At 43.4% G+C, this 23,928-nt stretch overlaps 1 protein-coding gene across 1 annotated transcript in view; it reads right to left on the reverse strand.

Annotated features, from left to right (window-relative positions):
- The window catches only part of LOC122808958 (protein SET-like), a 600,336-nt gene that overhangs the window by 82,880 nt on the left and 493,528 nt on the right, over positions 1-23,928 (reverse strand). The window contains exon 6 of the mRNA XM_044080118.1: positions 5,958-6,070. Within this exon, the coding sequence (XP_043936053.1) occupies positions 5,958-6,070 (113 nt within the window). The remainder of the gene's footprint in view (positions 1-5,957; positions 6,071-23,928) is intronic.

Consider the following 23,928-nt stretch of genomic DNA (forward strand, 5'->3'; position numbering starts at 1 on the left):
GGCAGTGCTGGGGTGCTCTCGGGAGCCCTGAACCAGGTTTCTGTTACTGCGCAGATATCGATGTTCTCCATGTTAAGGAGAGTTTCGAGTGTGTGCATCTTGAGGTTTGGACTTCTGGCGTTGAGTAGCATTACTCTTAGTTTATTATCCCTTGTGATACCTATGGAGGTGGGTTTGTCTTTTGAGCCTTGCCTAAAAAAGGCACTATGGGGGTAGCAAGAGCCTTTGCCAATATCCGAAAGCCCAGGGGTGACAGGTGCAAGCCGTCCCTAGCGAAGCATCGTGGCTTGTTGAGCATATCATCCCAAGAGGACAGGCATTGGATCCCCTTTGAATGACACCAGTACTTAAGCCAATTGTTGAAATTGATCATCTTGTCTTCATATTGTGGCATCATTCTTGGTGAGGGTAAGATGCTACTCAAGGTCAGGGTCATACTGGCCTGGGCTACATGCTCAGAGAGCTCCTTTATGTCTCTTTTCATGTAGTCCAGGGAGGTGTGTCTCAGGTCATTCACACCAGCATGGACAATGACTGAGTCATATTTGTACTTGCCTTGGAGTGACCTGAGTTATGATAGTTTAAGTTGTGGGAGCACTTTAGAAATAATTAATACAATGTGTTAGACTAAGCCGGAGAGAGGGTACGTCTTTGATTATCACAAGTGTGTATGTTTTCTCCTCATTAAAACTAGCGGGACAGTTTGTTCACTATTTTTTTACCACAGCTCTTATTTTGAGCTACACTAAAGTCGAGTCTGGCAGACAGTTTTGCCAACAAAGTTAATTATGTATACAGACCTTTATGTGTAAAAAAAACATTCCCAGTAAACGCAGTTAAGCTATTCGCTTGCCACATAACAGTGGAAAACAGCCCTCAACTTCTTTGATCAAGAAATCAGACACAAAACCAGGCACATTTCTGAGGCATTACACTAATTACTTCAAATGTTTTGCATCGGCATGCATTTACTGAACAGCAGTGTCTGGTATTGTATAAAGTGCATAAAGTTTGGGGATCGCAAAATCCTCAGCGAGTTATTGACAAATTAAAAAGGGGGGGTGAACAAAGGCAAAATCATGAACATGCTGCAAAATCAAGAAATACTAAGAGGTATGCTGATGGTTCCTGTTTGCCCCTACATTTCTGTACATTGTACAAGAACTGATAACGTGTACTCCTGACATGAACTAGCACTCCTGACGCTTTAGGAATTTAACAGCTTCTAGTTACACAGTTCAGGCGTGTCCACAAAAAGTAATATCGCTGTCAAAGTGTTTTTTTTACGGTAAACTTCACTTCAATATGCCCTTAGCCGACACCTGCACACTAGGCTTGAATCTGCAATTTAGTAATGGAGTAGTCCTGGAAGAGGTAATCATAATGCAAAATTTAAGCTATATTATTAAAATAAAATAAAATGCCGATCCACTGATCTTAATATAAGCAAGCTTAATAAAAAGAAGCAGTTTGATATGTACAGAGCTGCAACAGTAAGGTAGCAAACAACTGTATTTTGAAACTGTAGGTTGAAAGCACAGATATTACCGGCCAGACTATGAAGCTACTACAATAAAACAAGGCAAAAATAAAAATACTTAGCTTGCTTTTTTTCTACGCTGGGCAGATTGTGGCAGTATCTCCTGTATTCCAGACTCACAAACCGGCAGGCAGACGAAAAAGGATGTTCTGTCCAAATAAATTGCAGGATCCAGTAGCAATAAAGACTGCAAATATCACAAAAATGAAAGGGGATTGCTACTACTGAATCCTGAACCCTGTATTTATTTGGACAGATCAAAGAAAACTTAGACTGGGGGTGGAGGTATTATGCAAGTGGTGGCTTGACATGGAGCAATCCGACTGGCTGCCACCACTTGCTCCTTGAAATGCATAGAATATCGGCTTACTAAGATTACTTGTATATATAGCAGATTTTTTCCAAAAAGTTAAATATAAACATGATGTAGCTCCTCAATGAAATGTAAGTTGAGAAAGTAACTGAAAAAGTTCAGGTACATTTTCAACTTATTTTCTAACAGTTTAGTTACAATATGGGGGTAAAGTTAGAAGCGCTTGTGGAAGAGACTCAGCTGTAACTGCATACAATTACTAGCTTCTCACAGCACACTCAGATGTAAGCACAGAGGCGCTGTGAGACAGTACTGGGGGTTAATGAGTCAAGAAGAGATCTGACCTCCTTTGTCATCTTTCTATGGCTGTTATGTATTTGGTTGCAACACTGACCAAATGTGTTTCACTTCTGTGTCTTCAGGTGGCAGCATTAAATCACTACCATTTGTATCAGTGTTTGTTTCACACTACTCCTCCCAAAAACAATAAAAACAATGTTGCTTGTCAAAGACACAGAGATATTTAGTGTGTCACTGGTTAGGTATGCAAATACAGAACTTCACATGTGACAGCAAGGCTCAGTATCTGAAATCAAAAAAGTACTGGTGGTCTCAGAACATATACATTTATGGAACTAGAGCATTATGTCACAGCTTATAATGGTACAGGTATACAAATGTCCCAGAACATGGATCATCTTAAAAAGGTTGTTATTTTTTTTTTTTTTTTGGGAAAGGAGATTGGTGGGGAAGATAAACTCAACTAAAGAACCTTCAATATTTTGCTAGATGTCTCTGTGATCAAGAATGGGACAGAAAGCACTCATCCTGTTCAGAATCACAAGACGACAAGAGTAGAAGATCAGTGCTAAAAGTAAGGGACAGTGTCTACAAATACTATCAGGAACACAGCTTATGCTGGTCCAAAGAGTTTTTTAAAGACTATCTGGACTCTTACCAAGGTTTTTTTTCTGAAAAAAAACTTAGTCTCAAGATGTGGCCAACCACTACAACATCCCAAAGCCAATGTCCCCTTGTGATTGCTATCACAGAAGTGAAAAACATGAAGAACTGGGTCCCTATGACTTGGTCGACTTTTCATTTGGTCGACTGTTTATTTGGTCGACTGTTCATTTCATCGACAAGCATTTTAGGTGGGTCCAGGGTCGCACAACATTGGGGTGGGGGCAAATGTTTGTCGATGAAATGAACTGTCGACCAAATAAACAGTCGACCAAATGAAAAGTCGACCAAGTCATAGGGACCCGAAGAACTGTATCTCTGAAAGCCACCCTCCCAGTAATCTGCTTCTGCTGTTCCAGTGCAGTCATCATCTTGGGCAACTTGGCTTGCACAGGACAGGGCAAAAGTGTGACACTTCATGAGTCTCCTGAGTCTTCAGTAAAGCTTCTTTCTTCCTTGGGGGTGGCTGAGTCAGGAAGAAGGGTCTGAGGAAAAAGCAGGGATTATAATTACCAGCTTCGGTGACCTAAATCTGACCTGCAATTTAAATAGGACATGCTGGAGAGACAAATTCATCTCACAGAGGTTGCCACTTCTCTGGAATAGATTACCAATTCATGTTAAGCAGATCACCTCTATGACTCTGTTGAAAAGGAGCCTGGATGAATGGATGGGAAACCGCAAATTCTTGCCAGGAATAGCTCTCACATCCCTCTTCGACATGGGCAGCCATTACTAATAATAATTGTAGGCACTGACTAGACTTTTTCTCTTGAAATATAACGGGTGTAACAGGCTAGGCTTAAACAACCTTAAGGTCAACAACCTAGTAAGCTCCTTTGAACATACAAATATCTCCTACAACAATGGTAGCCTACTTCTTCAAGAAGCTAACCACCAAATCAGAACAGGATGCTTTGAAAAGAATTTCATCCATGAAAGAAGCATCCAGGAGAGAGTTTCTGAGCTCCTCCTCAGGGAAGAATAGTTTTAGCCAAGTCATAATCCTTATGCAAACTGCTACGTCTGCCACCCCAGATGCAGCATCTACACAGTTGAAACTGTAGCAGACTAGATGAAAGCCCATTCCTGAAGCTATAGAAAGGGTCCTGCCAATTTTCTCTTTGAATCCAAGACTCAGGAAGGAAGAAAAAGTCTTTCCAGTGTTTGATCCAACAGGAAGGACATGCATTTAGACAACTGAAATAAGTGCTTCAGACCTCAGCATGGCAGAGGACTACACTCTCTTGTTTTACATGTTCAAGACTTCAGACTCCTCCTCTGATGGTAATGATACTGTCTATGGGTCTTCTGTTCAGCTGAAAAGGCCATGGTGGAATGAATATTAATCAAGGAATGCCTGGTCAGGATTTCACTATATTAAGCCTGGGGCTTATAAACAGCGCTTACCTTACTGTGGGTCATATGAGTTGGGTCTGGTGCTTCTAAGATGTAGAAATGGAATTCTTAATGACCAACTACAGTGTGACACAAAGTCAGGCATTTCTGAGGGCAAAGGAATGCGGGGTGGGGATAGAAGCCAATCTGCAAGTAACCTCATCAGCCTCAAGGAGTGGAAGAGTCACCCAAAGTACAGCTGTCTTAATGGGAGTGGTGACTGACCTCATCTGCCTTGGAGATAATGATTTGGGGCCCAAAGACTCCTTACAGTCACCCCACCACTTAATGTAGTACGGGTGTGGGAGTGCCAAAGGCACCTAACCTGCTTGAGGCTGGCAGTACAAAATTGGTGCTCAGAAGAAAACCTGACAAGGGCAGTGTGAAGAATGATAGGATGAGCTGGAATTGAGTCCATCATTAAACAATGTTTCCTAAGTGTGCATTCCCAAAACTATGATTAAACTTCCTATCAACCTTCACAGTAGCAAGGCAGACTAAGAAGTCTCTTTCCAACAAGCTGAGGAGGATGGGCTGAACTGACGGCCTTTAAAGCAGTGCTCTAAAATGTGCTCCTCCCTTTACCAATACAGACAATGATGATGCAGATTTTTGGTGGTCATTTGGCAACTGTATAGAAAACTTTGACTATTTGACGCAGATGCCAAATGTAGAAGCTTTTCAATGAGGTCAGTCAGAACTGAGGCCTGAACTACATGAGCAGCAGAAAAGAGCTGGCAGGCACACGGGCTGGGCACACTCATGTAACTTGTGATGGTGTCAGGCAATATGTATGTGGCCCTAAATGCAAACACTTCTGAGAAAAAGAACTAATGTGGTATTGGTGGAGTAAATGAACACAGTACTATGATGTTAACTTGGCTCTGCAACAGAAGCATCACCACACTCTTTTCTAAGGCATATAACACAGGTGTACAAGTCAATGACAACAAAATTCCCCCAAAACACTTTGTAGTTAACGTAGTTAAATAAACTAAATACACATTTCGCTTCCTAATCAGGAAGCCATCAATTCTGCAAACCTCAAAATACACTAGTCTACACCATTCAAATGTCACCACTCCATTAGCCCTCTGGTACTGCTTCTGACTAGCTGAAATTCTAGCACATCTCTTCTCAGTTTGCTCTCTTCCTGGCATGTGAGACCCCCACCCCCATATATACCAAGAAATATGTACATAATTACACGGCTAATGCTATAGCAGCTTGGGTAGTACAGAAGAGGTAGCAGAACCCAAGCTAACAGTTTCAAAATGCAATGAACATCCACTTTCTCCCACTTGGTTGCAGACAGAATAATGCAATGATGCCAATGACTCCCCACACTGAGTACAAACGTTCACATTTATTGTGGGTTTCAGATCTCAGGCACTCCTAGAAGACACCACAAAGCCCCACCATAATGCTGAGAAAGGTACAGCAGTCACTAGGCACTTCATTCCAACCCAACATCAGCATGAAGAGAGTTAATATACATACCCAGGTTGTCAGCTTCACCAGAAAAAAAACATCTAAATCAGAAGACCACATAAATGAAATTTCACCATTTGGGATGTGCTTCCATCTTTTAAACTTTACAAACAAAAAAGCCATCAAATATTCTAACCACAAAATACTATTTTCTCAGACAACAGCATGAGTAGATTTTAAAGAAAATGCTCAAGACCTGACACAGTATGTGGTCTTGTCAAGCTTTCATGCTCAAGTTGTACATATACTAACCTTCCTCACCACCATCATTTCCATCTTCTTCATCTGTGATTTCTTGGACTTCATCATCCTCATCACCTTCGTCATCAACTATCACCACACAATCGTCGCCATTCTCTAAATCACTGTGGGCCAAACCAAAGTATATTATATATTTTTTTTCTAATTAGTCACAATTTACTTATCTATATATGCTTGAAAAAAAAATACACTTCCCTGTTATGCTTGTTCTCCACCAAGTCATCCCATATGGCAATGAAGTCAAACTTGGAATACTAAGACGGTCATGCTTCCATAACCATCACCAAAATGGAAGGTCTAGAGAAATTTACAGATTTTGCTCTTATCCTATTTTTTCAAGGCAAAGACACACAGGAGGAGTAAAGGGAAAATCAAACATAAGAGGAACAGAACAAGAGGAGTGGAAAGTGAACTTCTGTTTTTTCCATCTGCTATTTAGCTGCAAATAGTTTTCCCAGACAAAACTACAAACAACAGAACTGTAATATACGTAACAAGAGACAGCACTGGCCCTGAGGTGTAGCATTGTCTAGACTCTGTGTATTTATAAGCATGTTAAAGCAGGCTGAGGAAAGGAAGCAGCAAAATAGGCAGATAGAGTGAAACTGGCTCAAAAGATGTAACAGAGGTGATTATCACAAGTGTTTGTCTACAGTTTGAAGACTACACAAAACAGCAAATAGGAATAAGGAGAAACCAAGGAATAGGACAGGGAATGAAGAACAGTACCAAATCACCAGTAAACCTGCATGGAGGACACTTATTACAATATACAAAAAAGAAAGGAAACCGCTGGCAACAGCCTGGATTGTGACTGTGAGGAACCAAGCAACGGAAGAAAACATTACTGACATGATTTTTTTTCTATACAGAGAAAGCTTGAGGATGGCAATTACAACAGGGGAGGACATAGGAGGATAAAGGGTGTTGATCCCAAACTGTTGGAAGCCACTCTGAGAATTAAAAAAAGGGTGTGAAGGAAAGGCAACACTGGAAAAGTTGTGGCATGCAAAGTGGGAATGAGATTTTGCATTTGGTGAAGAATGTGATAAAATGTGATACAAACTGTGGGGAGGGGGGCTGGACTCTACAATGGTATATGGCCAGGGAAAGATAAGAAAGTCTATCTGAGGCCCCCAAGAAAAAGATAACAGGGTCAACAAACATACCCAGGTACACCTACAAAGAAGGGAATAATTTGAGGAAAGAACAAATTACAAAAGACATACTTATGTTATATATAGGTTCATACAAGGCTAGTTGTGGGCCATTTTAAGCCCAGCTGTGTTCTCTTCCAAAGGTGAGAATTAAACCCCACAACTTGTGTCAGTGAGGTACACACCAACTCCAAAATTTGAAATGTGGGGAGTGAACTATTACTGGGTAATTTGGTTGGAGAGGGAGCACACACGTTACACAGACTGAAATGCTAAAAGAAAATTCAACTCTTTGTGTCAAGGAAAGAAGGAAGGTGTGGAGAAAACTGTATGGAATAAAAATGTCCAGGAGTTACTATCCTGCAGTCTGTTACATGTTAGTTCCTTACAGCAAAACATTTGAGAACTCATGTCAGCTGATATTTAGCGGGGGCCCTCTGCATTAACAGCTGGAATTATTTTCTAAGAACACCATCTCTGCACAATTCTTTAAACATCTCCAATTCCCATCTACAGGGCATAAGGATCCCCAAGCCAGGCTAGAAGGGAACATTCAGCCCCACGATCCTCATATCTGCCCTATGGTTATCTGACAGCCAACAGCACCTAAAAGGCAAAGTACCTGGAAAATAATGCAGTTACAAAACCTGAATTACTTTACAGGATGCAGGACATCTGAAGTGTGTATACAGACAGGCATAAGCATCCAGTGCAGAGGATCTTTTCTAAGTCCATCTGCCACTGTAAACATTCAAATACTTGCACAACATTTATTTTGAGGGTTTCTCTGCAGTGCTGGAAGTGACAAGAAACCAAAACAATAGTCAAGGTTTTTCAAATGAATCAAACCACAGAGAACAAATCAGCACTGACATGTAACACAGACGTGTAAAGGAAGCCAAATGCCTAAATGATGACCCAGGCACCAATACTTGGTAAAGCTATACAATTAAGTCCAAATGGCCATGGATGACATGCCCAAAATGGGTGAATTCTTAAAGGTACAAAAAGGAGCAATATATCCATGGATAAATAATCGTTGGCTGTAGTGCCAATGTGGTGACAAAATGAATGCAATTACTAGTACTTGGAAAACATTTGCCCGGTAACTGCTGGGCCCTTTCTGTCTGGTGTAAAGAGAGATAATTGGCTTGCCTTCCTCAGACCATTCTTGGTTGAAGCTGCAGTTTTACCTTTGCTAGGATACATGTACACCACAGCTGGATCCACCAGAGGGCTTTTACATAAAGGTATATGAAGGATTCACTAATCCTGTAAGTGCAGTCAAGGTTTCTTAGCAGCAAGGTGTTGGAAATCTGACTTCAAAAATGCATTTGCAAAACCATCGTCCAACAGTTCAAGCACTGTAGGAATGACTAAGGGCTTATGCTTAGGCAGGCACATAAGTGCGCTCGCTCGCTCTCTCTCTTAAATGCATTGCTTTTTTTCATAAAACAATATTACTTCTCTTGTGCAATCCTCATGCATGGTGCAATGTTGTCTGCTGGTAGTTGGCTTTCTTTCAGTTGTCAAACTACATTTACTTTTTTTTATTTAAGCTGTTACATAAGGCTCAACCCAACACTAGAAGTTACAATGAACTGTAAACGTTACAGGCCTCTATGAATTCTTACTACACACCACTTTATGTTCCTCCCTTTTCAATGTCTCTATTCTAATTTTTCACATATCACTAATATCTTACTACTAAGGTCTGCGGTGGTGGTGCTGCGGTAGCGTTGTCGCCTCATAGCAAGATGTTGTCCCGTTCGATTCTCAGCTAGGGCGTCTTCTGTGTGGAGGCATACGTGAATGGGGCGTGCCTTCGTTGAAGGTTGTGCATCAGGGCTGGTAACCCGGTACGTAAAAATCCACTACCAATCATTAGCGGACCGGAGTTCCGCTGTGGTGACCCCTAACCAGGAAAAGCCGAAAGACACTAATATCTTACTGCTAGATCTTTCCAGGTGTCAGGTTACCTCTTTTAATGGGGTGGAAAATGTCTGACCATTAGATGGACAGCATTACTTCTCATATTAGATGGACAGCATTACTTCTCATATTACCTCATTCACCTCTTTCTCCCCTGGTCTCATTGATGAGCCAGTTTTTAACCACTGTTACTTTCTAACTATCGTTGTTCTATGTTGCTATCAATTTCCAGGTTACTACTTCTCATATCTGCTACTTTCTATTATGATATCTACTAATGTTTTCTTCAAGAACTGGCAATTCATTCTCTTTTAAGTGTCTTCATTAACTTAAAAACCTTCCCAATGGTTGGTTCCTCTTCTGATTTCCACTTTTTTGGATGTTATCCAAACTACAGTGGCTAGACCTATTCTAATAGCATTACCTGATGTTGGTGTACATTTCCCTAGCAGAGAAACCACACGGTTTTCCCTCCATGCTATCCTCATTATTTAACTTGTTATATTAGAGAAGTCTACATGAAACCTCACTAGTTTACTACAACCCAGAAGATACTTCTCCAAGAGCCTTTCTTTGGACACAGACATCTCCAGCACCTTGGGTCTATTCTTAGATAGATCTTGTTTAATATCTCTGGTATATAAAGTATTTACACAAACCTTTTCAGGCAAATATCTGGAATTTTCTCACCTTAGTTATTTTGGCAGGGATGGTGCATTTCTTTGCATCTTTCTTTTAGATCCATCTCCCTGAGGGTTTTCTGCCAATTCACAATCAGTTTGCCACTATATTTCCCTTTTTTATTATCTTGCAAGGTTTTGTAGAATCTTCTCACTAGTTCCTCTCGCCTTGCCTCTTCTGTTTTAGCTTTCACTAGTATTTGCACTGGTTTCGTCTTTTCCTGGTATCTAACTTCTCTATCATATTTCTCCAGTAAACTGTATGGCAGGACTCTGTACCTGCCTATAAGTTCTTGCTAGTCAACACTCCTTTTGCCCCTCCTTAACTCCCAAATACAATACTGATTCATTCTTACAATGCCAATTTTTCAGTAGCATAGCATCCAGTTGAAAAACTGGCTTACCCATATGACTTGTAACTTAAAATTCCACCATTCCCTAATACTACTTTTTATTTTTGTATCCAAGTGTTTTCAAATTGCGGCTATATATTTATTTTAATAAATTTCTCTTTAAGCTGTAACCACACATTAAAGGACTTGTTTCCTATGCTGTTCTCTATGCTGGGATCAACTATTTCCAACTGGAATTGTACTTATTATCTTGCGGGTAATAGATTAGTCTAAGTTGGGCTGTCAAGTAATAGTCCTGAAGGTTTGGCACCTCCAGGCCACCCTCTCATAAACCCAGCAATGTGCCCCAGTTCATTCTGGGCATCTGTCATTCCCAAATATATCTAGAGACCATTTTTCTCATGTTACCTCACTCATTTCTACTTAATGTAAAGATAAATTTGGCCGCAGCAGAGTACTAGTGGAACTATAAACATTTTTTATAACTTGGATTTTTTTGGTCCAAGTCTAAGATTTTCCATCTTTTAATCACCACCTTAATTTTTAAAATGAGCTCCTTTCATGTTTCTATGGGATAAGCTTGTGCTTTGTTAGTAATCCATACTCCTAGATATTCCATTTCATAGTGCCCCCAATGAGAGAGGAACTGTTGGACCATATGGAAGGAGGGACTACAGTTTATACTTAACACCATTGTTTTCTCCTCATTTATTTTAAAACCAGTTATTGCTTTAAAATGCTTCAGAATCCAATAAAAGCTGTATGTCCTTGCCTGGTTTTGCTAGGAAGATAATAACATCTGCAAATAATGCTAACTTATAAAAAGAAGTTATGTACCTACCATAATGTTCCATGTTTGTTGTCCATCTCGCCATTCATTCTTACTGTATGGGTTCGGAGCTGATCCTCTGCTCTGACTCGGCTGAATACACTAGCTCGAAGTCTCTAACTTGGCTCATGGCAGGAAGGTAATTCCACAGATCTTGTTTGCTTCCAACTATAAATAATCTAAGAAAAAACTACCAATAATACAGCAGGAATAGAAACAACCAGGAAAACTACAAACGAGCTCCTTAGTAAGGAAGGAAACCTCACTTCTAGGAATCTCTGGCTGGGGGATGGTGAGAGGGTCGTAAGAATGAATGGTGAGATGGACAACAAACATGAAACATTAAGTACATAACTTCTTTATGTTATGTTGTCATATCTTGCCTTCATTCTTGCTGGATGGGACAGCATCCCTAGCACGTTTTCCCTGGGTGGCTCACAAAGAACACCCTTGAGCACAGTGGAACCAAAGTAGGCCCTGTCCCTGGGGACCAAATCCACTTTGCAATGAGTAATAAATTTATGAGGAATTGCCCACATAGCAGCAGGACAAACACTGTCCATTGATAATCTGGTCAGGTAAGCAGAGGATGTAGCTAAAGCTGTGGTCGAGTGGTCCTTAACCTTGAATGGCACATTCTTGTCATTTGAGGAGTATATAAAGGTAATGCAATTTGAGAGCCAGTTTGAAATCGTAACTTTTGAAACTGGCATGCCCTTTTTTGACTCAGAGAAGGAGACAACAATTGATCTGTTTTTCTGAGATCTTTAGTTCTATGTAGATAAAACCTAAGTTGTCTGTGCACATCCAATTGGTGAAGTTTGTACTCTGCCTTGTTGCTATGATTGGGGAAAAACACTGAAAGCTCAATAGATTGATTTAGATTGGTTTGGGAACAAACTTTTGGCAGGAAGGACGGGTTAGTATGTAGGGATACTCTATCTCTATGGAAAATCAGGTATGGTGGCTTGATAGATAGAGCTTGTAACTCTGACACTCTTCTGGCAGATGTAATGGCTACCAGGAGAATAGTTTTCCAAGAAAGGAATTTGAGATCACAAGATGACGAGGGCTCAAAAGGAGGTAAAGTTAGGCGAGACAGAACAAAATTAAAATCCCATGGAGGAAGAGGTTCTTTAATAGGAGGTCTCAATAAACAAGTGCCTTTTAAAAACACTTTCCACAATTAGTGTGACATCAGGCTGGGAGTATATTCAACAATGTGGAAATTAGATATTGCCACTAGTTGGACTCTAACTGCAGCTGCCGCAGAGCCTTGCTGAAAAAGTTCCACAAGAAATTCCAACACTGAACTGACTGGGGCAGAGAAAGGGTCAATGTTTTTCTTCCCTTGTGCCCAGTAGGAGAACCTCTTCCATTTACTAGCATATAACTTTCTGGTTGAAGCCTTGTGAGAGGATACGATACCAAAATGTGTTTTGTTGTTGGTGTGAAGTCTTGAAGCCTAATTTTGGAAGTGGTGCAGCAATGCTGTCAATTTGAGGGTTTGGAGAGCAGGATGAAGACAGGACATACGAGTCAGAAGGTCTGGAACTGGGTCCAGAACCCAGGGCTTCACCTGTAGGTGAGGCCAGAGAAAAGGGAACCAAAACTGACAAGGCCAGTACGGGGCAATGAGAATCAGCCTGCGTCCCAAAAGCTTCACTTTCTGGATGACTTTGGGTATAAGGGGAAATGGGGGAAAAGCGTACAGAAGTCCTGAGGGCCAATCGTGGATGAGTGCATCTTTCGGTGACCCCCAAAGGGGGGATTAGGGCAAAGTAGCTGCTGCATTTGGCATTCATGGGAGTGGCAAAAAGATCACAGCAAGGCTGGCCCCATTTTCAGAAGATCTCTTCTGCTAGGTTTTGGTTCAGAGACCACTTGTGATGCATTAGAATCGCCCTGCTGAGCTTGTCTGCTATCACGATGGATTTCCCGAGGATGTGTGTTACTATCAGAAAGCGTTGGGAAATAATTGCCCAATGCCATACTCTCAGTGCCTCTCGAAAAAGGGGGTATGATCGGGTTCCTCCTTGTTTATGTACCAGATCACAGCCGCTGTCTGACTGGATTGCAATCGTTCCTAGTGGAAGAGAATCCTGGAGTGCCTGCAACGCTAGGAGCACTGCTCTCATCTCTAGGACACTGATGTGTAGATGGGCCTCGTGTTCTTGACATGTGCCTTGGACTGTCCTTCCTAGATAATGCCCTCCCCCACCTGTGAGGCATCTGTGGTCACCGTAGCTACAGGCATTTGTGGGACAAAGGGTCGTCCTATGGTCACCTAGTCAGACTGAAGCCACCATAGGAAATCTCTCTTGCATGAATCTGTGATTCTGACTAGGTGAAATATGGGAAGTTCCTGTAATGACTATTGAGCAAATAGAAGCCATTGAAGAATTCTCATATGCATTCTGGCTAGGGGAACTAAGGTGATCGTTGAAGCCATAGTCCCTAGGAGTTTCAAAAAGTACAGTTGTTTACACTTACCATAAATGTAGATGTTCGAGTGTGTTCACTGTTGCAGTCATCATACTTGGGTTATCTGCCTGCAGATAGCCCTCAGTCGGCCTGAATACCAGAGTCTTAGTATTTCTGCATTGGATGCTGTCGCTTCTTCCATGACGTCAGGTCATCAGGGGTATACTACAGGCAGCCAACACCATTACATCAGTTTTTCTTGCCCCAAATGTCAGGAGCCCCCAAACAGGGAGCTAGTATTTGGTGGGGAACACCACCAGTAAAAAGTAAATACCAATGCCATTGGGAATGGCTATAGAGAGGAGAGGTAGAAAGATAAAAGAAAATCAGGGGGCTGGAGGGAGGGAAACCAGGACTGCAACAGTGAATACACTCGAACATCTACATTTATGGTAAGTGTACGCAACTGTACTATGTTCTTCGTGTTTCACTGTTTCAGTCATCACATTTGGGTAGATTCCCAAAGCTGGGGAAGGGTGGAAGCAGTCAAGGAGGATTAGGGCTGGCTAGTAGACCTTGCAAGACTGCTGTAGCAAATCCAGCCCTGGATTTAGAAAAGATAGGTAAGTGGTAATGCTTGGTGATGGTCTGTACAGAACTCCAGGTTGCAGCTTCCAGAATGTCCCTGGTAGGGACTCCCCTAAGAAATGCTGCAGAGGTGGAGGTAGCCCTAGTGGAATGTGGTCTGATCCCCTGTGGGGTAGGTTTTCCATGGTGCTTGTAGCAGAAATGGATGCAGTGTGTTATCCATTTGGAATCTGTTTTTTAATAGCATTTCCCTCAGCCACTGTAGCAAAGCTGACTAGCAAACTGGTCAGATTTTCAAAAAGGCTTAGTCCTGTCAAGGTAGAACCAGAGCTGTCTGTGCACGTCCAGGGAGTGCAGGATCTTTTCCCCTTTGCTCTGAGGGTTAGGGAAGAAGGTTGGCAAATGGATGGATTGATTTAAAGCCACACTGGACACCACCTTAGGCATAAAGGACGGGTTAGTCCTGAGGGAAACCCTGTCAGCATTGAAAACAATGACGTATTCAACAGCCATTAGTGCCTGTAACTCAGACACTCTTCTTGCTGACGTTATGGCTAAAAGCACGGCTGTCTTCCAAGAGATGAATTTTAACTCTGCTGAGGCAACAGGTTCAAAAGGAGGAAGCGTACTTTTCCAGTACAAAGTTAAGGTCCCAGGTATGGGGTGTGCGCTCTCCTAGGGGGCCTTAAGTTGTTAGCCCCTCTCAGGAACTGTTTGATGAAAGGGCGGGAAAATAGAGGTAGCTCAGTATTATAATGAGCTGAGATGGCAGAGGCATGAATCTTAATGGAGGAGAAGGTTAGGCCTCTGTGGAATAGCTCTGCTAGGTAATCCAGGATTAGAGGTAAGGAGGGCACTGTTGTGTCCTTCCCTTTAGACTGATTCCAAGAACAATATCTTTTCCACTTTTCAGCATAGGATTTCCTAGTACTAGGCCTTCTGGCTTCAAGAATGAAGTTCAGCACCTGTTTGCTGAGGATTGCTGGTGGGGTATTTAAGGTATAAGTCAGGCTGCAAGGTTTAGGTTTGCAAATGTGGATGCAAAATCTGTCCCTCCTGCTTAGACAGCAGGGTAGGAGTCTGGTGAAGGTGCCAGGGTGGCACTGTCAGGATGGTTAAGGGTGGGTACCAGTGCTGGCATGGCCAGTCTGGGGCAATAAGAATTACCCTTGGTCTGTCCTATTTTATCTTGAGTAGTACTCTTAAGAGAAGGGGCAGAGGGGGAAAGGCATAAATTGAGTTTTCCCATTGAAAGGATAGGGTATCCACCTTGCAGGCCCTGTTGTGAGGGTTCCTGGTGCAGTATTTGCTCAACTGGTAGTTCTCAGAGGAGGCAAAGAGGTCCACCTCCGGTGTCTCCCACATCTGGATCAGAAGGTTGAAGGTGTTGGGCTCCAATTTCCACTCGTGTGGGTCTAGGAGATTTCTGCTTACGTCATCTGCCAGTGAAGTTTGTTTGTCTGGCAGGAAATGAGCTTGTATATGGACATGGTTGCTCAAGGCTGGGTTCCACAAGGCCATGGCTAACCTGCATAGTGGGTAAGAATGGGTTCCCCCCTGCTTATGTACCACATAACTGTGGTGTTGTCTGTTTTTATAAGCAGTTGTTCTGGAAGGATTAGGTGTTTGAAGGCTGTCACAGCATTGTGTACAGCTAGCATTTCTTTTTGATTTATGTGCAGGAGAATCTGTCCTGGACTCCAGTGGCCCTGAATGCATTTGCCTGCCATGTGAGCCCCCCATGCATAGTTGGATGCGTCTTATAGGTTCATAGGTTCATACTAGGCTATCTGCCCTAGGGCATTTATAAGCCTAGCCAGAGTGTGTGTGGCTTTCACCACCCCTTAGGATGAGAATACTATACCCATTAGTTTGCTGTGCCTCTGTCCAGCAGTGATACAGAGATGATTCCCGGGGTAAACCTACGATCTCCCATCCACTCGTCAAGATTTCTCTTGAACAGAGTCAGTGAGGGGCTCTGCCTCACATGGACTGGGATTCTGTTCCATAGTGTAGGGAGTCTCTGGGTGATGAATCTGTCCCTCCAGCACGTCCTATTTATATCCGTGTTGAGGTTTAAGTCTCTTGCTCTCGTGGCTCTGGTGGATTTGGATTTTTGAGGTGGAGCATGTCCATTAATTCTGGGTTGGACATGGCCTTGTATGTCAGGCACAGATCACCTCTGAGCAGATGGTATGCGACTGAATAGAGCTGGAGTTTCTTCAGTCGGGCATCGTATGACATATGTTTGAGCCCTTTATCCTTTTGGTGAGGAACTTTTGGGGTCTTTCCAACTGCTGCAGGTGTCGGGTAAGGTACATTCCGAATGGGGCGTTGTACTCAATCATTGGTCTGATAAGTGAAGAGTACAGGGGTACAATGACCTCTCCTGATCTGGATGTGAATCCCTTCATGATCAGGTGGGCAATGTAGAAGGTCTTCCTAACCACTTTGGCAATGTGAGTATCAAAAGAGAGGTTACTGTCAACTTGGGTCCCCAGGTCCCTGATAACTTCTTCCGTGTTTAATGGATTACCACCTATGTGGTAATTAGGGGTTACCTTGTTTTTCCCAAAGGGTATGACTATACATTTTTGGCATTTAGCTTAAGGCCATGGCTCTGGCACCAGTTATCCATTTCTATGAGACCTTTCTGGAGGATGTCTGTGTCTGATGGAGTGTCAATTATGGTGCCCAGTTTGCAGTCATCTGCAAATTTTGTCAGCCACAATCCCCTATGTTTGCCTGCACTTCAGAAAAATAAATGCCGAACAAGAGGGGGCCCAGGACTGAGCCCTGTGGGACACCGCTCATGACCGGCTTAGAGTCTGACATGGCACCAGCAACTCTAACCCTGTGTGTTCTGTCCTTGAGCCAGTTTGCAACCCATCTTGTGACATATGGGTTTACATCTAAGCTGGTGAGCTTTTCTATGATGCCCGAGTGGGGTATTGTGTGAACGCTTTTGCTAGGTCAAGGTAGGCTGTGTGAACTGCCTTACCCTCATCAATGGCCTTAGTGACTGTTTGAAAAAGTCGACCAAGTTCAAGAGGCAGGATCTGCCCTTGACAAAGCCAAATTGGGTAGGATCCAGTGTCTGTAGGTCCCCAATGTCTTTATTTATGAGTTCCATTATGATCCTCTCCATAGCTTTGCAGACAAGGCTCGTCAAGCTTATGGGGCGGTAATTTCCAGGGTCCGTAGAAGCACCGCCTTTGTGGAGTGGGACCACAGTTGCCGTCGCCATTCTTTGGGTATGTATCCTGTAGTAAGGCTAAGATTAAACAGCAGCCTTATGTGTGGGTTTAGTTCCTCATTGAGTTCGTAGCACACAGCCGGGGACTCCGTCCGGTCCCATTGATGCTGTTTTTTTGCTTTAGAGAGAGCAGCTCTCACCTGGGCATCTGAGATGTTTGGGAGGCTAGACTCTGGTGGGATAGATATTTCTCCTTTTGGGGGGGAGAAATTTGCACTGAACCTGTCTGCCAGTATGTTGGCAATGTCTGTGGGTTCAGTGATTTTTTTATCATTTTGGACTAATTCTGAGCATATCTGGGAGTTTCCACCCAGGTTTCTAACATAGCTAAAGAAGGCTTTATGATTGTCTTTTGTGTCATTAGCGATTTTTCTCTCAAAGTTGGCCTTGGATGATTTTATGAGTGATCATAGTTTTTTGCTAGTATTGATCAGAGATGCCTTCCCATTTAGGGATTTTGCTCTGTCATGTAGTAGCTTTCTCCTCTTGTTGTAGAGTTTGTTTATGGCTGGAGTCCACCAGACCGGGCGCCTGCCTTTGGTGGAAAGGGTCTTGATTTTATTAGGGATTGCTTGATCCATACATTCCTGGAGGTGCTCGTAGAAGGCATTTGTAAGGGTTTCAGCAGCGTGGGTTGTGGTTTCCACTGGCTCGGGGGCCTTGAAGGATACCACTCCAGTCTTAAGAAGTGTGAAGTTTGCTTTTGAGAAGTTCTTCACTGTGGTCTTTTGCTGGGGTGGGGGCAGGATGTGGATCTCCAGTGAGATTAATTTATGGTCTGATCTCACCAATGAGGGATATACTTCCGGTGTGGAGCATTTTGTCCCCATGTTTGTGATGATCAGGTCTAGTATATTTTCTCCTCTTGTGGGAATGGTGACTAGCATTTGAGTTTATGAACTCAAGGAACCTTTGGGCTAGGGTGCTGGGGCTTGAGTAATGTTCCCAGTCTATGTTTGGGTAGTTCAAGTCACCCAATATGATGGTGTTTGGAGAGATATTTATACTCTCCAGTGTCTTCAGGAAGGCTGTGTGGGTTTCCTGAGTTTGAGAAGGTGGTCTGTAGCATGTTACAAACTGTAGGGCAGTTTTACCTATGGTTAATTGCACCTGGATGGTCTCCGATGCTTCGTGCGTTGCCACTAACCTGGAGGTGTGGGTATCCTTTATGAATATGGATACTCCCCCTCCTTTTGTGGTTCGGTCCGGATTTTGGGGCCGGAACGCATGATATGAGGTATAACCTGATAGTGCTGGGGTGCTCTCAGGAGCCTTGAACCAGGTTTCAGTCACAGTACAAACATCGATGTTCTCCATACTGAGGAGGGCTTGAGGCGTGCATCTTGAGGTTTAGACTTCTGGCATTGAGCAGTATTACCCTTAGTTTTTCTCCATTTTTGTTTTCTAGGGCGGTAGGTTTATCATTTGAGCCTTGCCTAAAAAAGGCACTATGGGGGTGGCAAGAGCCTTTGTCAATATCCAGAAGCCCAGGGGTGACAGGTGCAAGCCGTCCCTTGTGAAGCAGCGTGGCTTGTCAAGCATGTCATCCCAGGCAGACAGACATTGGATCCCCTTAGAATGACACCAGTAATTAAGCCAATTATTAAAGCTGATCATTTTGTCTCTGTATTGTGGCATCATTCTTGGTGAGGGTAGGATACTGCTCAGGGTCAGGGTCATACCGGCCTGGGCTACATAATCTGAGAGCTCCTCTATGTCTCTTTTCATGTAGTCCAGGGAGGTACGTCTCAGGTTGTTCACACCGGCATGGACAATGACTGAGTCATACTTGTACTTGCTGTGGAGTGACCTGAGTGCTTGTGTTATGTGGCGGATTCTAGCGCCTGACAGGCAGCTAACTGTGATCTTTTCCTTGTTCAGTCTGGTGAGTGGGACGTCAGTGTGTCTGACTATGGAGTCACCTATAACAAGTGGGTCTAGCATTGTGTTTGGCCTTAAGGGCTCTGACTGTTTAGCACACTGACTTTGAGAACTATGTGTTGCATGTCTTATGTCTTGAGGTGGCAGTTGCTTGGGTGTCTGCTTTGGAGGCCTCTGTAGTTTTGGAAGATTTTTGATCAGTGCCTCCGAGTATGTCTTTGTGTGTTTATGTGTTTGTTTTGCAGTTGTGATAGTTCTACTTGAAACTGGGTTTGTGGTGTGCGTGGTTTCCTTCTCCTCCTGTCTGGTCTTGCCAGTCCTGAGTTGAGAGAGCTCAGCCTCCAGTTTGGCTATATAGTTGCATCTCTCACATGTATTTGTGTTTTGTGGGAGAAGGAGTGGGTTGTCTGTGTACATGAGGCAATTGTAACATTGCCTCAAGATGCCCAGATTCACCAGCTGAACAGGAGAGGACGCTAGCAACTGACCCTTGACATGCTAGAAAAAGTGAAAAAGTTTGCTGTGTAACTGAGTCAGAAGGGACCTATAGGGAAATGGGTACTCAAGGGGATTCTGGGCTAATGTAGTACTTTGTTTAGTATACAAGTACTTTACCTATATAAAAATGCTTTTGGAGCAAGTGCTGAGCTATTGAGATAGAGAATAGACTGTTTAGATTGCAAGTAGAGAAGTCCTAAGGGAAAAATTGAAGAGCAGACTTTACGGAGCCAGAAATAGTTTAACCTTGTTTAACCGGCGCTGCCCGATGGTGCTCTATGGGCAACTCCGCTAAATCACGCGCTAAAGCGGCTTTATAGCAGGGGTTGAAAAGACCTAGGAATTGACCCAAAATGGCCAATAGACTACAAGTTTCTGGCTGGAACCACTGCTCTAGGGACAAATAGGCTGCTCAGTGCTCCCCACTCCCACTGGTGAACAAAGAAGCTTCCCTTTATCCAAATAAGGATATGGAATAGCACAGGAACCAAGCCAAAGCCCAGAGATCAGCAAACTCTGAAGACTGGACTATTCTAGTTCAGTAAGGCGGGAAAACAAGATTTTTTTTTTTTTTTTTTGCAGAAAACAGGGGAAAAACAGGGTTTGTTGTCAGGGTTTGGGCGGCGAGGGGTTGAGTAAAAAACAGTCCCTTGCTGTGGTTGCATGCTTCTGCCCACCAAAGGAACTCTGCCCTTAGACAAGGTATGATAGGAATGACTGTTTCCAGGTCCTGAGAATGTTGGCACCAAAGACTTTTTAAGTACCACTGAAGTTTCTTCATATGCAGTTTTGCATATGGAATTAGCAGAATACATGAGGACATGAACCCTAGGGCTTGCAGTATTTTCCTTGCAGATAGCTGGGTTCTGGTGGCCATTTGTGTGAAGTAGTTTGTCAGATCTGTATTTCTGAAGTGAGAAATGCCATCTGGGAAGTTGTGTCCAAGCTTGCACTCAGAAATACAATCTTGTGACTGGGCACCAGTTGTGATTTCTTTTCGTTGATGGTGTACCCCAATGAAGTGAGAAGGCTTTTTACAAATGTCAAGTGCTGAAGTAGCAATTCCTGACTGTACGTCTGAATCAGGCAGTCATCCACATATAGTAAATTAGGATATTTCTCTGCCTGCAGTATGCAATGGCTGGAGCCAGGCACTTTGTGAATACTCTGGGCGCAGTAGATAAGCCAAAGGGAAGTGCCGAGAACTGACCATGCATAAAGCCTGCCCTGAAACGTAGATATTTTCTGCATGACTCCCTTATGGGGATGTGCAGATAAGCTTCTAAGTCTAGAGTGACTAATCAGGCATCCTTGGCTAGCATAGGGAGAAGCTGCTGCAGGGTAAGCATCTTGAATTTTGGGACCACCAGAAAGGTGTTGAGAATTGATAGATCCAGGATTGGGCGCCAAGAGCCCTCTTTTCTGGGCACCAGGAAAAGTCTGGAGTAGAAACCCTGACCCCTTTGTTCTAGTGGAACAGTTTGATATTGAGTAGGGAAAGTACTTGATTTTAAACCTCTGCCCACTGGTTTGGAGGAAGGACTTTAAACCCACTTGGGGTTGGCAGTGAATGGAAGTTGAATTTGTACTCCTGGGATACAATGTTTAGGACCCATCGGTCCTGAGTAATGGACATCCATTTTTTTGCATGAAGGGCAAGTTTTCTTCCTAGGGGCACAAGTAATTGGGCAGGGCTGGGAAGGATAACTGATAAGTCATTGTGAACTTTTTCCATAAGGGGATGGCTTACCACCCCGTTTTTGATGTAGGGGGCACTCCACTGTTTAGATCTCTGCATACCCTGAGACTGTAGTCTGGGTGGCCTTTTTCCCCTGGGTTTTGTCTGGGAAGGCCTGGAAGAATGCTGAAAAGGACCATTTTTTTGAAGGCCAATGCCTACTGAATCTAGGTGGCTGCACTTGTAAGAATTCTTTGACAGTTTGCATAGATTTAGCTTTTTCTTCCATCTTTCTAAGAACTTCTGCTTTGGTGCCAAACAGCCCTTATTTAAAGCAGTGTCTAGTAATCTGGATTTGACATGATCTGGCAATGTTTGTTCCTTCAGCCAAGCATGCCTTCTCCGTACAGACCCAGTGACTGCAGCAGCCCTACAAGAAGGTTCTAGGGCATTAAAGCCACACTGCAAAGTATGCTTACTAACTTGGTTTGCAGAATGCATTAGCTCTTGTAAATCTTTATTTTCTGCACAATCTGGAAGTAACATCATTTTTGTTTAATTAGTTCCATAATATGTTGCTGGTACTTCAATATGTGAAACTGGCAATTCAATGCCCTGATGGCAAGAGTTGCAGAGGTATATACCTATTTACCCAATCTGTCTAAAGCTCTGGAATCCCTGTCCGAAGGGATAGGATTTTTGGCTGTAGTAGCCTTAATACCTTTAGGTCCCAGGGAAATGGTCTCTGGGTCAGCAGCAGGATTCTTGAAGAGAAATTTGTGGGAATCAGGTACTCTGTAGTACCAGTCAGGTTTCCTAGGGGCCGTGGGGTAATGTATCTGGAGTAAGACTGGATTCCATAAAAACATCATCTACAACATCCACGACAGGGAGTATAGCTAGAGGCCTGTGCTGAGGCAACTCTAAAAATTCTGAGTCTCTTTTTGGAGTGAGGATAGTCTTGGCATTCCTAGAGGAAATGCTCTCTTAAAGTATGCAAGGTTGCACAAAAAGAAAAATCCTCTGGAGGGGAGGCAGAGGGAATGGATTCCTCTGCATATGAATCCTCATAGGCTGATAAGGGCATGTCCTGATAATCAGAAGGGTCAGAGTCATCGGACTCCTGGTCTGTAGAACCATTAGGAAACTCAAATCTTAGTCTTTTAGAATGGGAAGGCTGGCTTCCCCTAATAAGGTCTTCAGCCATTCTAAGCACTTATTGCTGTGGCATGGGAGCTTGAGCATGCGCTTTGGTCGTCGGTTTTCTAGGCGTAGTGCGTACTCTGGGCCTAAGAAACTTGGTAGTTTTGGCTAAAAACAAAGTCATCGGTTTGATCCGAACATCGGTAGGTTGAAATACATCCTCAGAAGTCGGTGCCTGCACAGCAGCTTTGGACCCATCCAAGGTAGAGACATCCACAGGTTCCATAGTCGAAGAAGCATTTTGCGGCATACCGGACTCTGAATGGGTCTCAGCAGAGGCCTGTGAATCCACAGAAGCGGGCATCAGGGGGCTACAAAGGCGCCTCACTGAGTACCAGCAGACTGGCGACTAGATTAACGGAAGCATCGTCTGCAGTTATGGACCCATGCGGTCTCTCTCTGTCTTTATCTTTACATTTTTTCAGAAGATTGGTAGTCGGATGGCTTACCAAAGCCATTTCAGAATACAGAGAACGAGTGCGAAAGAATTTAGCGACAAAGATAGCCCGACGATGAATGGTTCCGGTGTTAAACAAGGCACAAAACTGACAGTGAGGGATGTCGTGGTCTGGGCCTAAACAGGTGATGCAGTTGGAAAGAAAATCTCTGTGAGGTATTTGCTTTCCACAGGCAAGACAATTGTTAACTTTCTCTGACATCAGTTAGAGCAGGAAAAAAGGGTCCCCAACGGGGTACTTAGCTTTAGAAGACTTCAGGATTACAAACTTGAAAACTAAAATTTCAGGTAGCGGCCGACCGGCACGTGCGAACTGCTTCTGCTTCGGGTTTCTCGGCAAGAAAGACTGATGTAATGGCTTTGGATGCCTGTTTTATACCCCTGACAACCTGACATCATGGAAGAAGCATCCGATGCAAAAATACTAAGACTCTGGTATTCGGGCCGACTGAGGGCTACCTGCAGGCAGATAACCCAAGTGTGGTGACTGCAACAGTGAAACACGAAGAACATCTGTCTTTCTCTTCACTTTGTTTTTGGGTAAGAGGTTGACCATTTGTCGTCTGAGAACAGAAACCCTGTCCTACGGAAATCGTGCCATCATGACGTCAGTGTCTAGATCTGCGCCTATGAATATAATATGCTGACAGGGCAACAAGGCAGATTTTTGTAAATTGACTGTAATTCCTAACTGGGAGCAAGTTTGAAGAGTGGTGTCTCTCGCCTGTTGAAATAGATGCTTGGTGGTGGCAGTAAGGAGCCAGCAGTTTAGGTATGGAAACACTTGGAATCCCAGATGTCTCAAGTGAGCTGTGACTTCTGCCATGCATTTGGCGAACACTCTGGGGGCTGTAATGAGACCAAAGGGCAGAGTTTGAAAAGTACAGTTGTATATACTTACCATAAATGTAGATGTTCGAGTGTATTCTCTGTTGCAGTCATCACATTTGGGTTATCCCTGCCAGGGTAGCCCTCGGCTGTTCTGAATACCAGAGGCTTAGTATTTCTGCGTCGGTTGCTGTCGCT

Source organism: Protopterus annectens, chromosome 8.part0, assembly GCF_019279795.1.
Source record: "Protopterus annectens isolate FY-2018-M chromosome 8.part0, PAN1.0, whole genome shotgun sequence".
Taxonomy (NCBI): Eukaryota; Metazoa; Chordata; order Ceratodontiformes; family Protopteridae; genus Protopterus; species Protopterus annectens.